We start from the raw sequence: 24,950 nt of genomic DNA on the forward strand, positions 1-24,950 counted from the left end.
TACTGTAATGCATGAATATTTTATATTATGGTTTATATTATATATATATATATATATATATATATATATATATATATATATATATATATATATATATACTGAAAATTTTGCATTACTGTAATGGGAACTGGGGAAAATGTGCTTGATTATTGTGGGGGGAAAACGACTAATGTTCCAAAAAATAGGCTTCATATCCTTAATTTCCAAAATATAACTTCTTATTTTTTATTTTAGTTTAAGTATGATCCAGATTCTATCTTTTGTTGGTTTTCATCAGTTTAACGCTGTCATAAATTATTTAAAATAAAATAAATATATGGAATTGAACTAATGGCTCCCTGAATTGATTACTTCATGCTTTATTATCTTATCTTTGCTGAGCTCAGCAATGGAGCAGCTGGCAGTCTTAAGGTTGACTGATAGCAGACCTACATATTTGACTCATTATAGAAATAACAGTGAACCTCTGGTGTGCGTGTGGGGGTGGACATAGGTCACATATACCGCTTAGGTAATAACTCGATAAGGCTCCCTCGTAGAGTACGCTTCTTCCAGGGATGGAGAGTCAGATGTTAGCTGATGTTTTTAGCTCTGTGGGAAGATAAGGCAGTCTAAGGGTACATGTCCATTATCTGTGCTTTACATGGGGATGGGCTGCAGCTCTAAAGTAGAAATAATGAAAATCTCATCCAGCACATCATGTCCATGCCATTGGATGCCAATCTGATAGCGTATCATGCACTATCTAGAAGCCTCCGGAAGAATACTTTTTTGCAACTTTTTCTGATATCATCAGTCTATGCCAGTGTCTTGATTATGCTGGTTTTATCGTGTACACTTTCTTCTCTTCTGCTCCCAAAGAAGGCCTTAATGTGGAAACTCTTTTCAACCCTCTTCAATGAGGTAGTTAATTTTGTCTCCCTTTATTTGTTACAGGTCACTTTCCAAACAAAGCCATGCCCTCAGCAGGCACCCTGCCCTGGATCCAGGGCATTGTCTGCAATGCCAACAATCCGTGCTTCCGACACCCAACCCCTGGGGAATCTCCGGGAGTCGTTGGGAACTTCAATGATTCCATGTAAGTTGTTGCCTACAGCTGAAGATTTCGAAATAACACAGTTGTCAGCTCCATTGTGGCCTATTATATGTAATATAAGACACTGAGTGCAATTTGGAAATAATTCTGCTTTCTTTTTTAGAATCTCACGCCTGTTTTCTGATGCCAAGAAGATCTTACTTTACAGTCAAAATGACAACAGCTTAGATGGATTCAAGGAGCTTATCAGTGCAGTAAAAATCATGCAAAATAACACAGCTGGTGAGTACAGTACAGTGGCCTAGAATGAAAATGTTTTCATTTTTTTTTAAAAAGAAATAGCTCACCTGAATCATCCTCTTGTCATTCCAAACATCAAATGTCTGAGCTGTCTTTTCCATAAAGTGAAAGCATATAGTGTCCTCTTAAAAGGACAAAAAAAACATCATATAAAGATCCATTTGACTTGTGCACTGTATTTCAAGTCTTCTACAGCCATATTTACATTTATGCATTTGGCAGGTGCTTTTCTCCAGATCGACTTACATTGCATTCAGGGTATTTCTTTTTCATCAGTTCTTGCTTTGCCTGGGAATTGAACCCATAACCTTAGCATTGCTAGAGCCATGCTCTACTGATTGAATTATATAAAAAAAAATGTACATATTGATTTATATTCAAACTTCGAAAATCAGTTAAGAAACACATAAGAACCAAGACATTTGGCATCATTAATGTTATAAACTTGAAATTTTCATATATCAAGTTCGAGTATTCAAATGACCAAATGAGAAGTAAGCACTACAGCTTATGTTAAGATTTTTTCGATAAGTAAAAATCACTTAAATTTTAGTTTGTTTCATTTTGTGTTCCACCAGAGAAAGAAAGTCTTGTGGGTTTGCAATGACATCATGAGTGGTTTTTCATTTTTGGCTGAACTAAAATGTCCATAGCAAATACTTCTAGTATAAAGTGACTCATTCGAATTATCAGTAAATCCTTGTTAATATATAAGTAAAAGGTTGATCCTCAGTCTTTGAGGATTTGTTGGAATAGTGAAATTTTTCCACTGGGAGAGGAGGAGGTGGGTGGCTGAATGAAGGATCAAGCCTTTCATACAAGCCGTGGCAAGTCAGTTTGTGGGCTAGTGTGGGTGTAAATATGCACACACATCCCAAAATCGAAGTCCTCTAGCATTGCCTGTTCTATTCACTTAGCGTGAACAGCGTGAACTCTCTTCCTGTTCACAGGCTTCTCTTCTCACGCTAAGTGAGCTTTAATCACGTTTCTCTGCCTAATGGAGGAAAGGTTGTACAGACGCCATCAGAGAACGTCTGGAGTAACAATTTGTAGAGCCCATTTAACATAAATGTGAAGTACAATGATATTTTTAGATCTGTGACAGTTAGTGAAATTGTTAGATGACATTCAGTTGTTCTCTTCAGAGCCATACAGACAAACAGAGAATGGTTCCAAAACTGAGCTAAAATTTAACCATAATACACCTTCCTGTTTTCCCAAAGTAGAAGAGTCTTAAAGAAAAAGAGCCATGTCAGCCCACCTGTTCAAATTAAAACTTCATTATTGTGTCTCAGGCTGCCGTGCATGACAATAGGAATGCTTTGAACTCGCCATCCAGTCATTGTGGGGCTTATCGTGGCATCCGCATGCTGCGATCTCATTCATTTCTGTCTTTTTTCTCGTCTTTTGATTACAACTAATTGTACAAGACATGAAAGAGTCGAGTTCGTTGGGTTTAGGTTATAGATACCGCTTAAACCCATTCACACCTAGATCATTTGCTATGGTACACTGGATTCACAAAGAGCTTTAAATAGCTGCTTCACATTAGCTTTATAATGGGTTACAATGTTCATTAAAAACTATTAAAAAAATTATTTTAAACCATTGTAATGGACAGATTAATAATGTAATGGTGTTCCTTTTGGCTGATTGAGGGTTTAGTTGAGCGTATGACTTGTATATTCACCTACCTGTTCTGATGGCACTTAAACGGTTTGCGCTCTACCTGCAAAAAAATAACCAAACAAAAAAACTGGTCAGTTTGAGGTATGATGTATGATGTTTTTTTGCAACAAATGAATACTTTTATTCAGCAAGGATGTATTAAATGGTTCAAAAGTGACAGTAAAGACGTTTATAAGGTTACAAAAGATTTCTACTGTTGTTCAGTGCTGTTTGTTTGAACGTTCTGTTCATCAAATAATCCTGAAAAAAAAAAATCATGATTTTAAAAAAAAAAAACATTAAGCAGCACAACTGTTTTCAAAATTGATAATCATAATAAGAAGAAGAGTTTCTCGAGCAGCGATTCAGCATATTAGAATGATTTCTGAAGGATCATGTGACGCTGAAGACTGGAGTAATGATGCTGAAAATTCAGCTTTCACAGGAATGAATTACATTTTAACACAAAATTTTGAACGGTACTGTAAATTTCAGACATAAGTTACAACTGTCTGAGAATTAGATTAAGGTTTTGGAAACCCCTGCATTACATATATCAAGCATTCTGATTTCAACATGTAATTTATCCTGATTTCACCTCATTTAGACTCTTTAAGACCTTCTCATTTTGAGCTTGCATATACCTGTCCTATCTAAAAAGGCCTTACAGATGTAATTGGCCATGACTTTACAGAAGGTCCTTGCACATGTCTTTTCAGACCCCATTGCACTCCCCTATTTCTACCCCCTTAACCCTCTTTTCAAAAGAATGATTAGTGGGGAAGCAAATGAATAGTTCAGGAATCTGTCACCTCCTGGGGGTTTCGCCCCTCCCTAGCAATGGACACACTTCCAGCCTTTGTTTCCATGAACAGCACAGAAGGAAGACATGGAGACAGTTGGGCTGCTCTGGGTGAGGGTTATGGCAGGTAGTTGTTAGCTAGGTGTGAATGGCTACACTTTCCCAAATACATCGGTTTTGATTGGCGTATAGATTGGAGGAGGGGGCGTCTACTGTTTAGCAACATGGAGATAGGTTTGTGATCCCCAAATGTACAGACTTGACCACCTAGAATTATTTATATATTACTTCAAGTAATATATTCCTGTGATGCAAAGCTGAATTTTCAGCAGCCATTACTCCAGTCTTCAATGTCACATGATCCTTCAGAAATTGATGAATCATTTCTGAATACAAGTATTAATTTCTTTAAAAAAAACATCTAAACTTTTGAACAGAAGTGTAATGCCTAAAAATTTAGGCAACTAGACTCCCTGTGTGTTGTTTGTGGTATCACGCAATGAATCAGTCAACGTTTCTTTCCACGCCCAAGTGAACAGTACTAGCTGGCCTGCTCAGACATGCACTTGAACTTTGAAAGAGGAATGAAATTTAAGGAGAGCACACGAGTGCGTAGTTAACACTCTCAAAGGCCCCACACCTGAATGAACAGCGCTAAATTTCAGCAAGTGAGCACATGTACTGAACAACAAAAGTTTGAGGTTTTGTAAGAATGTGATGTAAATGCAAACTGACGGAAAGTGGGGTGCATTTCCAAAAAAATAATCCTAAAATGGAGGGAGGCGGATCTGCTGAAATTGAAAGTCCACTCAAATTGCTGAAAACCTGTAACTACATCCATTGTATGTTGGTTTTGTAAAACATTCCTTAACATGCACACTCTAAAGTGGTGTATTTGTTCTTAGGTTTCAAGCTGAAGGACTTCCTGCGTGAAAACGAGACTCTCTCAACGTTCCTCCAGCAAAATGCCTCATTTTCCCAGAATTTTGCGAAGAATATTCTGGAAGCCGATGTGAATCTTGAAAAGGTGAGCATTATTTTGAAGAGGGAAAAAAAGCACAAATGTGACCATGACTATTGAAGTTCACCCATTTCTTAAATGTTCAAGCTAAAAAAAGACCCAAACCTCACATCTGCTGTGCAGTATTTACAGTGCATACAATACATAGGGCATGGTCATTTTTTTTAGGTCGGTTTTGATAGTTTACCCCGTGCATGCTGCTTAACTGCCCCTGGGAATCAGTTAAAGAGAGGAAACCAGCATGCATCTCAAATTTTGTTTGTAAATCAACAGCTGTTAGCTGTTTGAAAAGCCCTCAGGGCATGTCAGTCCTCACAAATGACCATAGGCAGCATAGTTTTACCCTAATGTACCCTCAGAATGTGTATTCAAGGCATCAAGTCTAAGTACATTATAATGTCCCTCTCCTGATAACAAACTCATAGATTATATGAACAGCTCTGTCCCGTCTATCTTCAAAACTCCTAACAGATCACATGAACACCTTCTTATCTGCCCTCACCCTTAGCAGTTATCACTGATGCTCCTCATGTTTTAGGTACTGATCAAAGGTTTCGGCGTCCATCTGAGAGATATGTGCAGCTCCACCACACTTGAGGACTTTGTGACCATCCCAGACAAAGTGGTGGCGGAATTCACCCAGGACATCATCTGCACATCTCCAAAAAGCTGGCTAGACCAGGCCGAGAGACACTTCATGTCCAACCTGGATTTCCTCAAACCTATTAGGGTAAGAAACACTGAATCAAAATGAACAGATTTTATAAATGTGTTTACAAAAATCATGCATTATCTTAAAATATATAATGGAAGAAGAACCATGATATAATCATGGTATTCTATGAAGTACTTTATTAAATTTCTATAGAATATAAATATGGTAATCAAAACAGTACCATTGTATATAATAAACATATCATAATCTAATAAAACCTATTGGTATCATATCATAAACATATCATAATCTAATAAAACCTATTGGTAAAACTTTAAAATAAGGTTTAAAATAATGTTTTTAACATTGCTTAATTACACTAGTAAACATTAACAGACAATGAACGATGCTTCTACAGCATTTGTTAATATTAGTTAATTTCAACATTTATTAATACATTTTTTAAAATTAAAATGTATCTGTTAACATTAGTTAATGAATTGTATTTTTATTAAATAACATTAACAAAGATAAATAGATGCTGTAAAATGCTTATGGTAATAATGCTTATATTACAAAAATATTAATGCAAAAATATTACAATAATAGTTTTAAAGTAATGACAGTCATCATTGAGAGTAATTACAAAAATCTCTGAATGCTTTTTGATTTTTTAATTATCAACATGTCATAGTGCAAAACATCCTAAAACAGACTATATTGTCTTTATGCAAGATATAATTTTCAAATTTTTACACTCTACCCATCTGACACCATCGCTAAACCATGTTGATGTAAGAAGGGTGTCCGGATTAGACGTCATTTGTTTTGTGTACCAGAGGACAAAAGTGGTTTTGAAAATTACCAGTCTAGAGCACTGTATGAGTCCAGATGGTATTGCTTTATTGTCAGCAAAGGGTGTAAATTAAACTGTTGCTTGATAAAGTCCCCCCACTGTGTGTCTGAGGGTGACAGAGGTCATCATCTTATCTTCCATACTGGCCCAATAGTGTCCTCCCCTCATCCGCTGCTGTTGATAGTGGTGTTAAAACAAAACCAGGTGACTTAATCATTGGCGTGCATTGTGCTAAGACACAAACAACTCAACAACCAGCTAAAAAGAGAAAGGAAAAAAAAAAAGAGAGTTAGCTGGATATGAAGAGCGTGGGAGGATGCATGTCGTTGCCTGTTGCCATACACACCTACCTTAATATATAGCCTGAAGGCACGGCTGGAAGTTACAACACGTAATGATAGCTTCAGTTCTTCTGTTCTGCTTCTTCCATTGAACATTTCAAAGAAATGTGACAATGTCAGGTTGATTCATAGATCACACTGGTCAATGGAAGATGATATTGACACACCGTAAGCATTCTTGGGAAGTGAAGTGCAGTGGATTGCTGGATAAATGGGTCATCTTAGTTCGATTTCGCTGGCTGTTGGCATATAGAATTAATGGAATGATTGTGATCTTGCGTAACATTTATGGTTCTTCGATCATTTACAGTCATGCAAATTAGATTCCCCAAGAATGAGTCAGCACTATCATATCATATTCCATAGAAATTTAATAAAGTACTTAAAATAGATTTGATTTAACACCGATATAAACTGACTGACACTGAACTGAGGTAATTGTCAGTATTGTGTATGACCTTTTTCTTTAGGTTTATATATAATATTTCATTTACATAGTTGTCTAATATAATGCCAATGTACATAGCGCAAGAACACAAAGATAAAATAAATAAATAAATAAATATAACCAGTATTTTAAAGTGTGTGTGTGTGTATATATATATATATATATATATATATATATATATATATATATATATATATATATATATATATATATATATATATATATATATATATATATATATATACGAAGAGTTTCGTTGCAAAACGAGATAACTCCGTTTTTAACATTTGTCAAAACATGTTTATTATTATGTTATCATGTTATTATTTTGTTTTATGGTGCTACTTAGCTGTATTTTTTAAGTTATGAAGGTTTAAATCAAAACAAACCAACTGCAGTTGAATTGATATTAATTGGAATGCACAACCAAAAAACAAGATTTTTTAAAAATTTAAAAAACAGAGTTATCTCGTTTTGCAACGAAACTCTTCATATCTATATATATATATATATATATATATATATATATATATATATATATATATACATATATACACACACACAGTGCTCAGCGTAAATGAGTACAGTACACCACCTTTGAAAAGTAACATTTTAAACTTACAAACTGTACTGAAATTAAAGTTTTTGCCATCTCTGAGCACTTTTATATATTTTCTGCACTCTGCTTTTAAAGAGTCTTTTAAGTGCTTTTCTTGAACTTTGGCCTATTTGATTTGTTGGATTTTTTTGTGTTTTTATTATTTGTCTAAATTATGTGTGCTGCCGTTTTTGACCAGGTCACCCTGGAAGAAGAGATTATGATATCTCAATGGGATTTTCCTGGATGAATAAAGGATAAAAAAAAAAAAAAAAACAATATCTCAATGAACACAAAAACTATTTATTTCCAAAATGTTGACATGGCTAAGTTTTATATAACATCTGTTTAACTTATAACATGAAAGTAAGGTTAATAATATAACTTAGAGAACAAAATTTTCAGTTTTACTCAAATTAGGGTGATGCAAAAATGAGTACACCCCACTGAAAGTCTCTGGAGCAAAGCTAAATTTTAGACTACAAATGTCTAATTTAACAAGAATTCAACCACACGTGAGTCTAATTATTCATTACACAGGTGTCCAGCAGACAGTTGACTATAAAAGGGTGTTAAAACCCCTTCCCATTTCATGCTGTCAGCAATGGCACCACATGGAAGAGAAATGTCACAAGAGAAAGCAACCTGAGAAAGAAAATAATTTCTTTACACCAGAAAGGTGAAGGCTACAAGAAGATCAGCAAAGCTTTTCTTAACAGTCAGGATACTGTAGCAAAAGTGATACAAAAATTTTAAAAAGATGGAACTGCAGCCTTCTCATAGAGGCATCCAGTTCGTCCATAGAAGTTAACACATTGACAGGAGTGTGTTCTGATGAGAAGGATTGAAGAAAATCGGCATGCAAGTTCACTGCAGTTATCTAAAGAAGTAGAAAGCCAAACTGGTGTAACTATTTCCCGATACACAATACGGCGTACACTGTAGAGGAATGGCATGTATGGGCGCCGTCCATGAAAGAAGCCTCTCCTAAAGCCCAGGCACAAAAAAGCCCACCTAGAGTATGCCAGGGCCCATGCTGACAAAGATGAAGACTATTGGGACTCTATACTCTGGAGTGATGAGACCCAAGATAAATGTTTTTTGGAACTGATGGCTTCAAAACTGTATGGCATCACAAAGGTGAAGAATACAAAGAAAAATGTATGGTGCCTACAGTGAAACATGGTGGTGGCAGTGTTCTTATGTGGGGCTGTATGAGTGCTGCTGGTGTCAGGGAGCTGTACTGGGATGTACTGCTCTATACTGAAAGAGAAGATGCTACCATCACTCCTTGCCCTTGGTCATCATGCACTTTTCCAACATAATGATCCTAAACACACATCTAAGGCCACTGTTGGATTTCTGAAGAACAGGGTGAAAGTGATTCATTGGCTCCTGATCTGAACCCAATTGTACATCTATAGGGAATTCTTAAGAGACAAGTTAAGCATCACTCTCCATTCTAGCATCCAATCTCTAAAAGAGACTGAAGAATGGAAAAAGATAGATGTTGCAAAATTTCGCCACCTTGTTCATTCCATGCCTAGAAGACTTGGTGCTGTCATTAAAAATCATGGAGGCCATACAAAGTACTAGTTGCAGTAGTTTTTGTTGTGGGGTGTACTCATTTTTGCATCACCCTAATTTGAAAAAGAAAAAAAAAACCTTAAAAATGTGTAATCTAAGTTATATTATTATTCTTACTTTCATGTTATAAGTTAAACAGATCTTATATTAAACTTAGTCTTATCAAAGTTTTGGAAATTGTTTTTGTGTTCATTGAGATATTGTTTAAAATGTTACTTTTCAAAGGGGGTGTACTCATTTACATATATACACTGTGTATTATATACATATTCCATTTTATTTATTTTAACTTTATATCATGCAAGTTTAAAAATGTAAATTTTTATAAATGTGTATAATGTAATGTATGTATTTATATAATGTAAATTAAAAAACGTTTTGTTTTTATGTATTGTTTTACATTAGACAAGATACATTTTATATGTATTGTATATTGTAATAATATTTTTTTCTCTGCCTTTTACAGTCAGAAATAAGGACTAATGCCACTGATGTCCGTCAAGTTGCCAAAGCCACAGACAACCTTCTGGAGAGCCTTGGATCACTGGCTGTGGAGGTAAACCTCATGTAATTTATTAAGCATTAAAGCTTTTGAGCCTATTATCACTACAGACAAGGTAAAAAACAATTGAGAGTTGTTCATCATAATTCAAACAAACATAATCCAATAAGACTCTAAACCATCCCTTGAGAGAGAAAGTGACATTTAATGGCGAGGACAACTGCTGGGCTTGTGACGCAGGAGTAAAGGTGTCACATTGGGCCTGCATGTGTCGATGAGTTCGGTAGTGTCTCGTTTGCCAGCTGTAGTGGTGCACAGTGGGAGGAAGAGAAAGTTGTTTCAGCTCCCAGCTGGACAGATAAACAACCAAGCACAGCTGAACAAGCATCCAGAGAGAGAGAGAGAGAGAAAGAGTCACAAAATCTACTCAGCAGTCAGTATCTAAAGACTGCAATAAAGACGTTTGCTTTACACAGAGAGATGGGCTTTCATGACCTGTTTGCCTGGACAAAAGCCTCTCTGTTTTCTGCTCAACTGAAAGGCAAACCTTTGGCTACAAGTCTCACTGAATGGAGCATTAAACTCTAGCCCATTGTAATCTAGCCTCCTTAATGTTTGAGACGGATGGTGAATTCCAATAACCTTTTACTGTGTTGATATGAGACTGGACAAATGCTGATTTGGCATAGCTCACTCACTTTAGTGCAAAAACATTACATAAGAAGACAAAAAATAAAGTTTTATACATTATAATTAATTTAAATATATTATAATTAATTAGTTTCAAATTATATATTGATTTAAAATGATTTTTTTGCAGTGTAACTTGTGTGCAGTTTTCTCTGTACAGCTTTGTTTTTGTTTTAGAATGGACATGAGGGGACATTAATCCTTCCCCCTGCCCTGCCCCGCCCCAGCAAAAGCAAAACATGGTGAGAGTGTTTTGCTTTTGCTGTAGGACATCTGTTGCACTCCATTCTCTTTTCACTTTTACACCAAATTAGCAGCAGTGTGACTTGTATGCTTGCTGAGTCAGATCCGTAAGGCTCACGTGGTTTCATCCGGCAAAGTTGTATGCTATGCACCACACCTACTTTAAAATTAATGACCAGGAGAATCAATTCTCTACTCAGTGGACGTGTTTGAAACTATCCTACTGCTTACTGCATATTATGCAGTATATACTGCATACTGCTTAAATATATGCATTATGTGCACAGAATACAAAAGTGTAGTGTGCTTAGCCGAACATAGCCAGGTTTGAAAGAAAAATCACAAATGAGATTTCTTTAAAACCTCAATTGCTTCTCTTAGACAGCAAGGAGATTAAATGGGGACGCACTGGAGACTTATATGTCTTATAATATAAATAAAAGTTTCCTCTTGGGTTTGCTTTAACGTGAAATGTCATGACCAGCACAGAATAACATTTCTTTTCTTGTCAGCCACCGTCCAAAACTGAACCTCCCAGCTTAGAAATGCATTTATGTTAGACTTCTATATTATGTTTGACAATCCTTTGTGTGTTAAAAAAGCAAAACCAGCTTTTCATGGGAGGGTTTATTTGTCTAATGCTAGTTGTGTTCAATTTGGCAGGCCCTTAGGGCATCTGCTCTCTGGATTGAGGATTGTTGGTTAAAACATAAGTTAGACAATGACAGTGGCTGTCAAGGATTTGGCAAACACAGTCTGCACTGGAGTAAATAATGAAAAACTAACATTATCCCTTGTAATGCTTGTCAATTTTCTCTCAGATGTACTGTCAAAGGGATAGTTCCCAAAAATTAAAATTCTTTTATTCTTTACTCACACTCATGTTGTTCCAAACCAGTATGACTTACTTCCAGAAAACACAAAAGGAGTCACTCTTTTAGGTTCTTTTCAATTACAATGACTAGAAACTAGAGCTTTCATGCTCCAAAAAGGACACAAAAGCATGTATCATGATAGCAGTTCAAATTAAGTTTGCACTATGTTCCAAGGATTTCAGGGATTTTTGACTGAATCATCGATCTTTTCAGTTAATTATTTGATTCAAATCACACACACACAAAAAAGTCTGAATGATTGAACCAATTGAACCAATTCTCAAGTGTCATTCACAATCATTAACATACACCAGTTGCTTCAACTGCTATCATATGGCTTCAGAAGAATTGGATATTGTGTTGAATTAACTAATTTTCTAGTGCTTTTTGATGCTTGAAACTGAATGGGATAGAGTGACTAGTCATTCTTCAACATGACTCCATTTGCTCTTAAATAAAACCAAATGGGTTAGGAACAACATGTGAGTAAATGATGACAGAATTTTTGGGTCAACTAGTTGTTTAAAGACACACAAACTTAATAAAGAAAATGACACACCTGTGTAACAAACTATTTAAACGAAGTAAAATTCTTGTGTGATTACATATTAATCAGCCTTCTTGACTTCTTGATTAAAATGGTAACCCCTATCATTCTTTTAGTTGGCCAGTATGAGGAGCTGGAGTGATCTGCGAAACGAGATCCTGTTTCTGACCAAAAACGCCACCGGCTCACCGAGTCTGATGTACCAGGCTGTGTCCCGTATTGTGTGTGGTCACCCAGAAGGGGGTGGCCTTAAGATCAAATCCCTCAACTGGTATGAAGACAGCAATTTCCAGGCGCTGTTTGGAAGCCACAATGAAAGCGATGACGAACCGGTTTCAGTCTATGACAATACCACCAGTACGTCAAACCTTCACCTGTGTTTCTTTCTTAGTATATTAATTATATAAATTTATAGTATTTATTAATACTTTTAATTGTCTTTTATTTTTATATCTTCAGTTTTTATTTTAATTGTAGTTTTTTGTAATTTTGTTATGTCATTTTGTCATTTTTATTAGTTTTTATTTTAAATTTCTTTTTATGCTTTTTTATGCTAGTTTAGTTTTAGCAATTTTTAGGCTACATTTCTAATTTTTGTTTAGGTTTTTTAAGTTTATGATTTTCATCTAATATTGTGTATTGTGTTTCTAGCTCCATACTGTAACAACTTGATGAAGAACATGGAAGCCAGTCCCATCTCTCGGATGATATGGAGAGCACTGAAACCTCTTCTGATGGGAAAGATCCTCTACACACCACATAACCCTGCAACACAGAAGATCATTCATGAGGTAACCAAAAAAACAAAAAAAAAACAAAACATATGTGCATGATGCATGCAATGAATCGACGGAACAGTTGGAGCAACTTCATTGTTCTTTCCTAGGTCAATAAGACTTTTCAAGAGCTTGGAGTTCTACGAGATTTAGGAGGAATGTGGGAAGAAGCCAGACCAAAGTTTTGGAACTTCATGGAAAACAGTGAAGAAATGGATCTGATGCGGGTATGTTATGCCTTACTGTCATTACTGTCTCTGTGTGGCTGATTGTTACAGTGCAGGATTGGAACTTGTCAATATTACTGATATTCAAGCTAATTTCAACTTCAATCTGTTTGTTCTTCCAAACACAGACGCTTCTTCGAAACAATGCCACTGCTAGTTTCTTTAGTGCCCAGTTGGCTGGGACTCAGTGGAAGGTGGAGGATGTTATCAGCTTCTTGTCTAAGCACTCCGAGGACACACGTCCCCATGGAACGGCATTTACGTGGCGGGATGTCTTCAATGAGACGGACCAGGCCATTATGAGCATATCCCGTTTCATGGAGGTCTGGACAGCTCCCTTTCATACTACCTTTTCCTTTCTTTCCTCCTCCCACACACATCCTTTCTATCTCATAATTCATCTGTCTCCCACATACATTCTTTCACATAAAACACGTCAACAACCAATCATCAGTTACATATTACACGCATGCCACAACCAGCTGGATTTCAGGTTTTTTGGGAGAAAGGCATGTGTGAAACATGCTTGGGTGAATTTTGTGGGATTTGGGGTTGTAATGTCTATTTCATCAATATGATGTCTGTTGGTTTGACAAAAGGAGATCTGAAAGATAAAAAGGAAGTGAAAATCAACTTTTATTTAGGCTAAAGAGTTCTTAAGCCGTCACAATTTTTTAATGGGTCAAAAGTTCCCTTTTACAGTAATACAAGAACCAGACAAAGATTATTACAGGTCAAATAGATTATTTAAGATCAGTTATAAAAGTCATTGATTAAACAGCACACTGTAGCATGTTTACAGTCTAATATGGTCAAATAAAATCAATTGAATATCACTAGACAGATAAAGTCACATTGTGACTGAATGATGATTTTTTTTTTTACAGTGTGTAAACCTGGATAAACTTGAACCTGTGAGCACAGAGGAGAAACTGGTGAATGATTCCATGAGTCTCCTGGATAACAGAAAGTTCTGGGCGGGAATTGTGTTCCTGGACGTGCAGCCCAACAGCTCAGAACTTCCACAACATGTCAATTACAAGATCCGCATGGACATCGACAACGTGGAGCGCACAAACAAGATTAAAGATGGGTAAGTTTGCTTTTCTCAATTGTCCAGTAATGGAAATTCCTATTTTAATGAGTATGCTTGCTATGAAATCAGATGCTTATTGTGTTTTTTGTTGGCAGGTATTGGGATCCTGGTCCCAGGGCTGATCCCTTTGAGGATTTGCGGTATATTTGGGGAGGATTTACTTACCTTCAGGATGTAATTGAACACAGCATCATCAGAGCAGTTACTGGGACCAAAGAGAAGACTGGTGTTTACATCCAACAGATGCCTTATCCATGTTATGTAGATGATATGTAAGTATTGCACTGCACTGCACATAAACCTAGACTTGCATTAAACCTAAAATTACAGAGATGACAAATTATCAAGGATCATCTTTAAACTACTTCGCCTGCAGAAAAAAATAGTATGATTGTTCAGACTGCTTTATGATAGTCTTTCAGTATATTATGTAACAGAAGGAACGATGATTGAAAATTCTTCTCTTTTCTCATAGTTTCCTTCGCATTATGAGCCGCTCCATGCCTCTCTTCATGACTCTGGCCTGGATGTATTCGGTGGCCATCATCATCAAAGGTGTTGTCTACGAGAAGGAGGCCCGACTCAAGGAGACCATGAGGATTATGGGACTAGACAATGGAATCCTGTGGTTCAGCTGGTTCATTAGCAGCCTCATTCCTCTTCTCATCAGTGCAGCCCTGCTGGTTCTTCTACTCAAGGTACTGAAAAGACATTAGCAGATCTTATTTACTTTCTGAGGAGCACACTTTCCCCCTACAAAAAACAATTTAATTATCAAAGATTATTTAGATTAGTTAACACTTTATTTTGATGGTACACTGTGAGGCAAATTCAAACTGAGAGGGAACTTGATTTTGAATGCAACACCCCCAAAAAAATTTAATGCCCTCTAAGGTTACACTTAATTTCGATGGGCAACTTTAGACATTCTACTAACTAATTAACCATACTATCTAGTAACATTGCAACTACATGCCAACTAACTACATAGTAAATACATTATAGTATTAGTAGACTGTGTACTTAAGGGTTAATTCACCCAAAAATTAAAATTGTGTCATCAGTTAGTTATTCACCCTCATGGCGTTCCAAACCCATAAGACTGTCATTCATCTTCGGAACACAAATGAAGATCTGTTTAATGAAATCTGAGAGCTTTCTGTCTCTCCATTGACAGCCTACACAACTGACACTTTCAAACCCCAGAAAGGTAATAAAGACATCATGAAAGTAATCCATGTGGCTCCAGTAGTTTAACCTCAATTTTATGAAGCGACACGAGTGCTTTGTTTGCGCAAAAAACCCCACAATTGACCACTTTATATACAAAATTATAATCTCCAACCTGCGTTCACGAGAGCACCACGATGCAGGGGTGTTGTGTTGGCGCGAGACCAGTCTACTACAGCATAATAATATTCGAATGAGAGCTAGTTGACATGTTGTTGCAAGGTTACTTATAGTTAATAGAATGTTTAAAGTGAACCATCGAAATAAAGTGTAACCTTAGAGGGCATTACATTTTTTTGGGTGGTGTTGCATTCAAAATCAACTTGGCTTAAAAAACTAAGGGCCACGTTCCCTCTGAGTTTGAATTTGCCTCACATTTCTGTCTCAGGATCTTATATATTAAGAGTGCTCAAACTAGACAACTTTACTATTACATTTTATTTCTGTCATCCATTTGTATTATTTGATCTGAATATTTTTCTTTTTCTTGTATTATCTTTAATAATAATAAATTAACATTCTTAAGTTCATAAAAATAGCTAATGACAAACATTCAAACCATCAAAGTCCAGAGATACAAAACCTGATTTTTTTTTTTACCTTTTCAGATGGGAAATCTCCTGCCCTATAGTGACCCCGGCGTAGTCTTTCTCTTCCTTGGGTCATTTGCTGTTGTAACCATCATGCAGTGTTTCCTGATCAGTACAGCGTTCGCACGTGCCAACCTGGCAGCAGCCTGTGGGGGCATTATCTACTTTACCCTCTACCTGCCTTATGTGCTGTGCGTGGCTTGGCAAGACTACGTGGGCTTCGCTGCCAAAGTCATCGCTGTAAGTTTTACGGCCACCTATGGAAAATAGCAAAACTTCACAATTGCAAGTGTGTGTGTGTAGCATCATCGGCTGGGCCAAGTGCATTATGTTATTGTACAGTATATTGTATAAGGAAACACATTTATACTGCTTCCCTTATCTAAAATGACTTAGATGTGCAATGAAAATATCTTAACTGTAAAATTGCACTTTAAACCCATTGTAGGCTTTGGGTTGTTATCTGGCTAACACTAGATTACAAGGAATCTTCACTGGAGTGTTCCTGTTTAAACTAGTTAAAGGGTTAGTTCACCCAAAAATGAAAATTATGTCATTAATGACTCACCCTCATGTCGTTCCAAACTCGTAAGACCTCCGTTCATCTTCGGAACACAGTTTAAGATATTTTAGATTTAGTCCGAGAGCTTTCTGTCCCTCCATTGAAAATGTATGTACGGTATACTGTCCATGTCCAGAAAGGTAATAAAAACATCATCAAAGTAGTCCATGTGACATCAGTGGGTTAGTTTGAAGTTTTTGAAGCATCTAAAATACATTTTGGTCCAAAAATAACAAAAACTATGACTTTATTCAGCATTGTCTTCTCTTCCGGGTCTGTTGTATATCCGCTTTTACTCCACAGTGACGCTGCTTTTTCTTCTTTCCTGTTTTACGGCATCCAGCTTATTGGTGCATTACTGCCCCCTTCTGCTCTGGACAGTGACGCTGATGATGTGTTATCTAGTGCGTCCGAGCTTCGTATACAGTCTGAGGGAGACGCACGCTGTATTCAAGCTATTTTACATTGTTTGTATTTTGGTATTGCTATATTTTTGAAAATGGTGCGTAGGTGTCGCGGATGTCCTAATTGCGTCACTGTCCGGAGCAGAAAGGGGTGGTAATGCACCAATAAGCGGGATGCCAACCGCCGTAAAACAGGAAAGAAGAAGAAGCAGCGTCACTGTGGAGTGAAAGCGGATATACAACAGACACGGAAGAGAAGACAATGCTGAATAAAGTCGTAGTTTTGGACCAAAATGTATTTTAGATGCTTCAAAAACTTCTAACTAACCCACTGATGTCATATGGACTACTTTGATGATGTTTTTATTACCTTTCTGGACACGGACAGTATGCCATACATACATTTTCAATGGAGGGACATATCTAAATATCTAAAATATCTTCATTTTTGGGTGAACTAACCCTTTAAATAGCAAGATCTGGGCCACTAATACAAGTGTTCATTTAAAGGTGAGCAAGCACTGAAGAGTTACTGAGATTACTTTGATTATACATCACTATAGCCCTCATTTAAATAATTCCTGCCCAAGGCATACACAGAATAAAGGGGTGAAGCTTTTGTAGTTTGTTGAAGCTCATGGTTATGGTAAGGGCCATGACATTTCTGAAATTCCCTGTTTACACCTGGTATTAAGATGCATTTGAGTCGATTGTATCACAAGTGGACGACGGTAAATACAAGTGTAAATGGGGCCTAAAATGTTTTGAGCTTGTCCAGTTTCAACCACTTCCACAGGTAGTTCAAATGTTTTCAAACAGCCACAAAAGACGCCTTCTATCCACCTAATGACCTACTGCGTAAACATTATGGGAAGCGCGCTAGCCAGGCGGGATTTAAACTTTGTTGGTCGAAGACCCAAGTTTGGTTTGAAGACGAAAAACGTACCAAACACAATGTTATCTCACCATTCCTGATTTAAAACACGTACTCACTTCAGTTGTCATGGTCTTGTGGCTATCAATGCAGAAATGAAAGCTGCTGCTCTCCGTGTGTCTTTTTTTCATCTCTGGGCGCATTCATATGTAAAGTTCATACGCGCAAGCTTATTTTGTTCATTAGATCGAAAGATCTAAATCAGGACAAAAGTGGTTGAAAGTGAAAAGAGACGGGTTAAAACACCAGGTGTAAATGGGTATGTGTCAAAATGCATCTTAATGCCAGGTGTAAACAGGGCCAAAGTGGTTAACAAATCAACACACTGGTCCAGCTGACCAATCTTTCAGAAGGAGGGTCTTTATAGAGACAGGAAATAAACAGAGCATTACTGAGACTGGGAAGAGAGGTGCTGCAACAAAGTAAAATATGTAAAAAAAAAAAAATTAATAATATTAATCATTTTAATGAATTTAATTAATTAATTAAATGCTATTTTGGTGCAAGAAACCTTTAATTAATTAATATTTTAAGTGGACTTCAGGTAAGGAAAAAAGCAGAACACTACTTACATTTAATTTGGTTGTCTTCACAGAGCTTACTGTCTCCAGTGGCATTTGGGTTTGGCTGTGAGTATTTTGCACTGTTTGAGGAGCAGGGTGTGGGCATCCAATGGAATAACCTCTTCTCCAGCCCCATGGAAGAGGACAACTACAACCTCACCACCTGCCTCATCCTCATGTACTTTGATGCCTTCCTGTATGGGGTCATGACCTGGTACATTGAGACAGTGTTCCCAGGGCAGTATGGCATTCCCAGGCCGTGGTACTTCCCCTTCACTAAATCTTACTGGTTTGGAGAGAACAGCACAAACAATACTGCAATACATGGAAAGAAGGGGGGTAAGAAACCCTTTTGATCACAAAAATGATAAACTGATAAGAAGTTTCATGTTATCAATGGTTTTGTCTAAAAAAGTTCAGTTTTAAATGCTACAAGTGAATTTAGGCATCATGTCATTACAATGTACAGTATGAAAAATGGATATTAATTTTGAGATTCGCTACAGATTAAATTTAATAGTTTTAACTTTAAGTGAGAGTTAGATGATGGCAAAGGTCATCTAAATGTAAAAATATGGGAAATAAATATGCACAATTAAATATCCAAATATCAGCTCAGTCATCAACAATACCAATAAATGTATAAAATATCTGTAATATTGGCAGACTATTTTGTTACGACTATATTATGCATCACTCTATATCAAGCATGTAAAGCAGCTGTGAATTTGCTCAGACATATTCTTCACTGAAAAGAGTAACAAAATGGACTAATTGTGTTTTGTGTTGTTTTTTAAAGCTGTTTGCATTGAAGAGGAACCCACTCATCTTGAATTGGGAGTTTACATTGACAATCTTGTGAAGGTCTACAGTCACGGCAAAAAGCTAGCAGTCGATGGGTTGACACTTGGCTTCTATGAGGGGCAGATAACCTCGTTTCTAGGTCACAATGGAGCTGGAAAAACCACGACCATGTAAGTTCACATTTTGAAATTAGCATAAAATATTGTTATTATTTATTATTGTATACAAGGAGCTTACTATTAAAAATTAATAGACTACAGTTCAAAATTTTGGGGTCGGTAAGATTCATTTTAAAAATAAATTAATACTTTTATTCAGCAAGGATGCATTAAATTGATCAAAAGTGACCGTAAAGACACTTATAATGTGGCTTTTTTTTTTACATTTCAAATAATGAACTTGCTATTCTTGAAAGAATCACAGTTTCCACAAAAATATTAAGCTGCAGCACAAACTGTTTTCAATACTGAAAATAATAAATGTTTCTTGAGCACCAAATCAGGAATAAATTACATTTTAAAATATATTCAAATAGAAAAGGGTTATTTTACCTTTAGGTTAAAATATCTAACCCTCCAATTTTACCTTCAATGTTTTAGGTCTATCTTAACTGGCCTTTTCCCTCCCACCTCTGGCACTGCGTATATCATGGGCAAAGACATTCGCTCAGAGCTGAGTTCTATCAGGCAGAGCCTTGGAGTGTGTCCACAACACAACGTCCTCTTCAGCATGTAAGTGCCGTTATCAGACCTACAAGAAACAATTAAAAAAAGTTGCATATTAGTTAATTACAAGGTTGGATAGATCAGTTCTGTGGATGATAATCCACTTTTGCTTGGTCTGGGGTATTTCAGGTTGACCGTAGAAGAGCACATCTGGTTCTATGCCCGTCTGAAGGGTCTGTCTGAGGAGAAAGTGAAAGCTGAGATGGAGCAGATCCTGAATGATACTGGCCTTCCACACAAACGCAAATCTAGGACCAGCCAGTTGTCAGGTGTGTGGCATTATGACCTTTGAAATTTTAATATGTTGGTTGTATGATTTGTTGCAAACTTACATTTTTATGTTCCTCAGGTGGTATGCAGAGGAAACTCTCTGTAGCCCTTGCTTTTGTTGGAGGGTCAAAGGTTGTCATTCTGGATGAGCCTACCGCTGGTGTGGATCCATACGCTCGTAGAGGCATCTGGGACCTTCTCCTGAAGTATCGTGCTGGTAACCTTCCTATGCATTTGGACCATTTTGTATTTATATACAAAGAAAATACAACCAGAACTCATTTATTAATTATAGAAAAACTGTGGGTATTTTTTTAGGTCGAACTATCCTTCTTTCCACCCATCATATGGATGAAGCAGACATTCTGGGTGATCGTATTGCCATCATCTCCCATGGAAAACTTTGTTGTGTGGGCTCCTCGCTGTTTCTGAAGACTCAACTGGGAACTGGATACTATCTTACCTTGGTGAAGAAAAACAATGAACCTTCTCTCAGTTCTTGCAGGAACTCGAGCAGCACAGTGTCTTTCATTAAGAAAGTAAGTACACTTCAGGTTGCAAAAACAAAAAATCAGTGAACACATTGATTTGTTGGTAAGCTAATATGCTAAACGTTGATGTTTCATTGGTTTTCAAGGATGACAATGCATCTGAGAGCAGTTCAGATGCTGGTCTTGGTAGCGACCAAGAGAGCGAAGCTGCCACAGCGATTGGTAAGACACCTGACTTCAAACTTTGAAAATATGGGTAACTTTTTATACATTATATTCTAACTGAATCTTCACTAAAGTTTTCACTGTGTTCAATATGTTCTGCAGGAACTACTTGGCCTGAATCTCCTGTTGTTCCTGTTGATGTGGCCCTCATCTCCAGTCTAATCCTGAAGCATGTTCCTGCTGCCCGCATGGTGGAAGACCTCGGTCATGAGATCACATATGTGTTGCCTTATGAGTCTGCCAAAGATGGTGCTTTCGTTGAGCTCTTCCATGATCTGGATGATCGGCTTGCTGACCTTGGCATTTCGAGCTATGGTGTCTCAGATACTACACTTGAAGAGGTACAGTGTAGCTTGTCTTGGGTTTTATCGGTCAACAAAAAAATCTTTAGCTGTGATTTTGCAAGTTCTTAATGATTTTTCTTTTTTCTTTTCTTTATAGATTTTCCTTAAAGTGGCAGAGGACAGTGGAGTTGACACAGAAATCATCTCAGGTAAATTTGTAGCTCACTATTACCTCTCTAGTAAACTGAATAAGCAATAGAAAGAAAAAATGTAGTTAAGATCTCATCTTGTATTTATAATTTTGGTAGATGGAACTGTGCCTGTGCGTAGACATAGACGACATGCATTTGGCGGTGACCACCAGAGCTGCCTCAAACCCCTGACCGATGACGATGACTTTGAGTGCAATGAATCTGATGTTGATCCAGGTAAACCTTAAAGACCTAAAATGTGTATACTGTATCATTGGATTAGAGTCTGACAAATGTCTTCTTTATATTCTTGCGTTTAAATGTGCTGTTGCCAACTCCTTTTGATATATTTGATCCCCAGAATCCAAAGAGACAGACTATTTGAGCGTGGCTGATGGAAAAGGATCATATCAGGTGAAAGGCTGGAGTTTAAAGAGGCAGCAGTTTGTGGCGTTATTATGGAAGAGATTTCTTTATGCTCGTCGCTCAAGGAAAGGCTTCTTTGCACAGGTAGGAATGGGAAATATGGTCAATAAAAAAACTAAGTATAAAGCCTAAGTATATCATAGTTGCTGCTAATAGTTTATATGTCTCCCAAAAACATAATAAGCCCAAGTAGATCGTAGAGATTATTGGTATGGTATACCATTATGGTTTCTATGGTTCCTAATAAATATTGTGAGCCTAAGTAGATCATACAGCTTATAAGGGTCAATGGTTTCTATAAGGCTTTTGCAAAATGCAGCCCATGTCAGTAAAGTTCAGTTTTAATCAACTCACTATGATTCTCTTTGCAGATTGTTCTTCCCGCTGTGTTTGTGTGCATCGCTCTGGTATTCAGTCTTATTGTGCCACCATTTGGGAAATATCCCAGTCTGGCTCTTAACCCCTGGATGTATGAAGAACAATTCACATTCATCAGGTACGTAAGGACAACATGTGTTATTCAACTTAAGTTTAAAACACTTGCAGGGAACCATTTAGATTAAATACAGCCATTCTTTGTTATAGTGATGATGCTCCACATGATATAAGCACACAAAAATTACTCGACGCCTTATTAGATGATCCCGGCTTTGGAACGCGATGCATGGAAGGAGAACCAATTCCGTAAGTAACTTTGAGCATATGAAACAACCAAAGATTTTTTTGCAACAATTCATATTTTCTGGAATTTTGGGAAAAACTAAACCTGTCTTCTCACATGGTTTTAGTGAGGCTCCCTGTACAATGGGCGATGAGGAATGGTCTACACCAGAAGTGGCAGAAAGCGTAATGGACATTTTCACAACGACAAACTGGACCATGGACAACCCATCTCCAGCTTGTGAGTGCAGCTGTAATGGCAAAAAGAAGATGCTCCCAGAATGCCCTGCCGGTGCTGGTGGACTGCCACCTCCTCAGATTAAGATCAGTGAAACTGAGACCCTCCAGAACCTGACAGGACGAAACATCTCAGACTATCTAGTGAAGACCTATGCACAAATCATTGGGAAAAGGTACAGTCTGACTTTGTATCTACTTGAGCTGAAATAGTTCAATTCTGTCATTCAATGCGTAAACAGATGATTTCTTTCAAAGCTTAAAGAACAAGATCTGGGTGAACGAATTCAGATATGGAGGATTTTCATTGGGTGCTAGAAGCACTCAGGTACTTCCTCCTGCTGAGGAGATCGATGATGCCATCTCTAGAGTCAGGGATATCTTCCAACTGGGAAAGGTAAATAAAATAACTTATTCTTACGATATGAATTAAACAGTTCTCAGGAAGAGTGCGTAAAGTATTTCTTCTTATCCTACTCTTTTAGGACTCTGGATCAGCGCCCGACCGTTTCTTGAAAAGCCTGTCTGCCTTCATCAATGGGCTGGACACTAAGAATAATGTCAAGGTGAGTGACAACTGCTATTTTAAAACCATTATAGACCAACTATTTTATATTTAAAGTCTACTTGGAGTGATCTTTATTGGTGTTTCATCATTATTTTCAGATATGGTTCAATAACAAGGGCTGGCACAGTATTGGAGCCTTTCTCAATGTAATGAATAATGGTATTTTGCGTGCCAACTTACCACCTGGCAAAGACCCCCGTCAGTTTGGCATCACTGCGTTCAACCATCCGCTCAATCTGACCAAAGAACAGCTTTCTCAAGTTGCCCTGTAAGCATTGAAACATTGATTCAATGTAAATAAACATTTCTTATGGACGATCATGATTTTCTAATCACTCAACTCTGATTTATGGCATTTTAGGATGACTACCTCAGTGGACGTGCTGGTTTCCATCTGTGTGATCTTCGCCATGTCCTTCGTTCCCGCCAGCTTTGTAGTCTTTCTCATTCAGGAACGAGTGAATAAGGCCAAGCATATGCAGTTTATCAGTGGAGTTCAGCCATACCTTTACTGGTTGGCTAACTTTCTCTGGGATATGGTGAGTGTCTGGTTTTGCTTTCATGTCCCTTAATGCACTCAGCTACTTGGCTGCTGATCCAAAATCTCTAATCATATTTTTGTCTGTTTTCTGATATAGTGTAATTATGTCGTTCCTGCTACTCTGGTGATCCTGATTTTTGTGTGCTTCCAACAAAAAGCCTACGTCTCCGCCACCAACTTGCCTGTTCTTGCTCTTCTGCTGCTTTTATATGGGTAAGACAGATAAAGACATTCTTATGCAGTTAGACTTGTGTAGGTATACTAACAATTTCCCATAAATAGAAACAGAAAAAAACAGACTATGAACTACATTTATAATAGAAATATAATAAAATTATAAAGTGTTTTTTGAAGAAAATGTGAAATAGAAATACAATAAAAATAGGAAAAATTATTATAAACTACATTCCAAAAAAAATTTGTATTAAATATAATACAAAATAGAAAAAAATCTGATGAAATTGTGAAAGAGAATAAAAATAAGAAAAAGTATAATGTTGCTTGCCTTTGTATATATGAATATAAATATGTATCTAAGATAGACTGATCCCAAGATATCGCAAGGGGTCCCACATAAGGCCTCAGTATGCTTTCTCTAGTGCAAGAGTCCACCCTCATCTGTCTATATTCTGTTCTATAGGTATGGACAGACCACTCAGCAGCCTTTGGGCACCCAAATGGGATTATACATTATACTTTCCAATGTCAAAAGAGCCCAGAATTTTCCTTGATGATAATTAATTATTCTTGTCTCTCCTCAGATGGTCCATCACTCCTCTTATGTACCCGGCTTCTTTCCTCTTCAAAATCCCCAGCACTGCTTATGTGGTTCTCACTAGCGTCAACATCCTCATTGGGATCAATGGCAGCGTGTCCACTTTTGTCATGGAGTTATTTGGAAATAATGTAAGAAATTACTTTTTTGGTTTCATCCTAATGTAGTCCTGCTATTTGTATTTTTGAGAGCTAATACACAA

General features: G+C 37.0%; 1 protein-coding gene across 2 annotated transcripts in view; it reads left to right on the forward strand.

The window, feature by feature from the left end:
- Positions 1-24,950, forward strand: part of abca1b (ATP-binding cassette, sub-family A (ABC1), member 1B) — a 46,362-nt gene that overhangs the window by 10,307 nt on the left and 11,105 nt on the right. For both annotated transcript variants that reach the window (XM_067390216.1, XM_067390224.1), the window contains 33 exons: positions 937-1,078; positions 1,200-1,318; positions 4,712-4,833; positions 5,366-5,557; positions 9,779-9,868; positions 12,286-12,526; positions 12,821-12,960; positions 13,056-13,172; positions 13,301-13,495; positions 14,060-14,265; positions 14,364-14,540; positions 14,744-14,966; positions 16,107-16,328; positions 18,584-18,890; positions 19,351-19,525; positions 19,955-20,086; positions 20,210-20,349; positions 20,430-20,567; positions 20,669-20,889; positions 20,988-21,063; positions 21,169-21,407; positions 21,508-21,559; positions 21,659-21,778; positions 21,903-22,051; positions 22,339-22,463; positions 22,553-22,651; positions 22,756-23,040; positions 23,123-23,261; positions 23,350-23,430; positions 23,531-23,700; positions 23,794-23,971; positions 24,071-24,186; positions 24,735-24,879. In XM_067390216.1, coding sequence (XP_067246317.1) covers positions 937-1,078; positions 1,200-1,318; positions 4,712-4,833; positions 5,366-5,557; positions 9,779-9,868; positions 12,286-12,526; positions 12,821-12,960; positions 13,056-13,172; positions 13,301-13,495; positions 14,060-14,265; positions 14,364-14,540; positions 14,744-14,966; positions 16,107-16,328; positions 18,584-18,890; positions 19,351-19,525; positions 19,955-20,086; positions 20,210-20,349; positions 20,430-20,567; positions 20,669-20,889; positions 20,988-21,063; positions 21,169-21,407; positions 21,508-21,559; positions 21,659-21,778; positions 21,903-22,051; positions 22,339-22,463; positions 22,553-22,651; positions 22,756-23,040; positions 23,123-23,261; positions 23,350-23,430; positions 23,531-23,700; positions 23,794-23,971; positions 24,071-24,186; positions 24,735-24,879 — 5,273 coding nt within the window. The remainder of the gene's footprint in view (positions 1-936; positions 1,079-1,199; positions 1,319-4,711; positions 4,834-5,365; positions 5,558-9,778; positions 9,869-12,285; positions 12,527-12,820; positions 12,961-13,055; positions 13,173-13,300; positions 13,496-14,059; positions 14,266-14,363; positions 14,541-14,743; positions 14,967-16,106; positions 16,329-18,583; positions 18,891-19,350; positions 19,526-19,954; positions 20,087-20,209; positions 20,350-20,429; positions 20,568-20,668; positions 20,890-20,987; positions 21,064-21,168; positions 21,408-21,507; positions 21,560-21,658; positions 21,779-21,902; positions 22,052-22,338; positions 22,464-22,552; positions 22,652-22,755; positions 23,041-23,122; positions 23,262-23,349; positions 23,431-23,530; positions 23,701-23,793; positions 23,972-24,070; positions 24,187-24,734; positions 24,880-24,950) is intronic.

The sequence above is a fragment of the Chanodichthys erythropterus genome, chromosome 1 (assembly GCF_024489055.1).
Source record: "Chanodichthys erythropterus isolate Z2021 chromosome 1, ASM2448905v1, whole genome shotgun sequence".
Taxonomy (NCBI): domain Eukaryota; kingdom Metazoa; phylum Chordata; class Actinopteri; order Cypriniformes; family Xenocyprididae; genus Chanodichthys; species Chanodichthys erythropterus.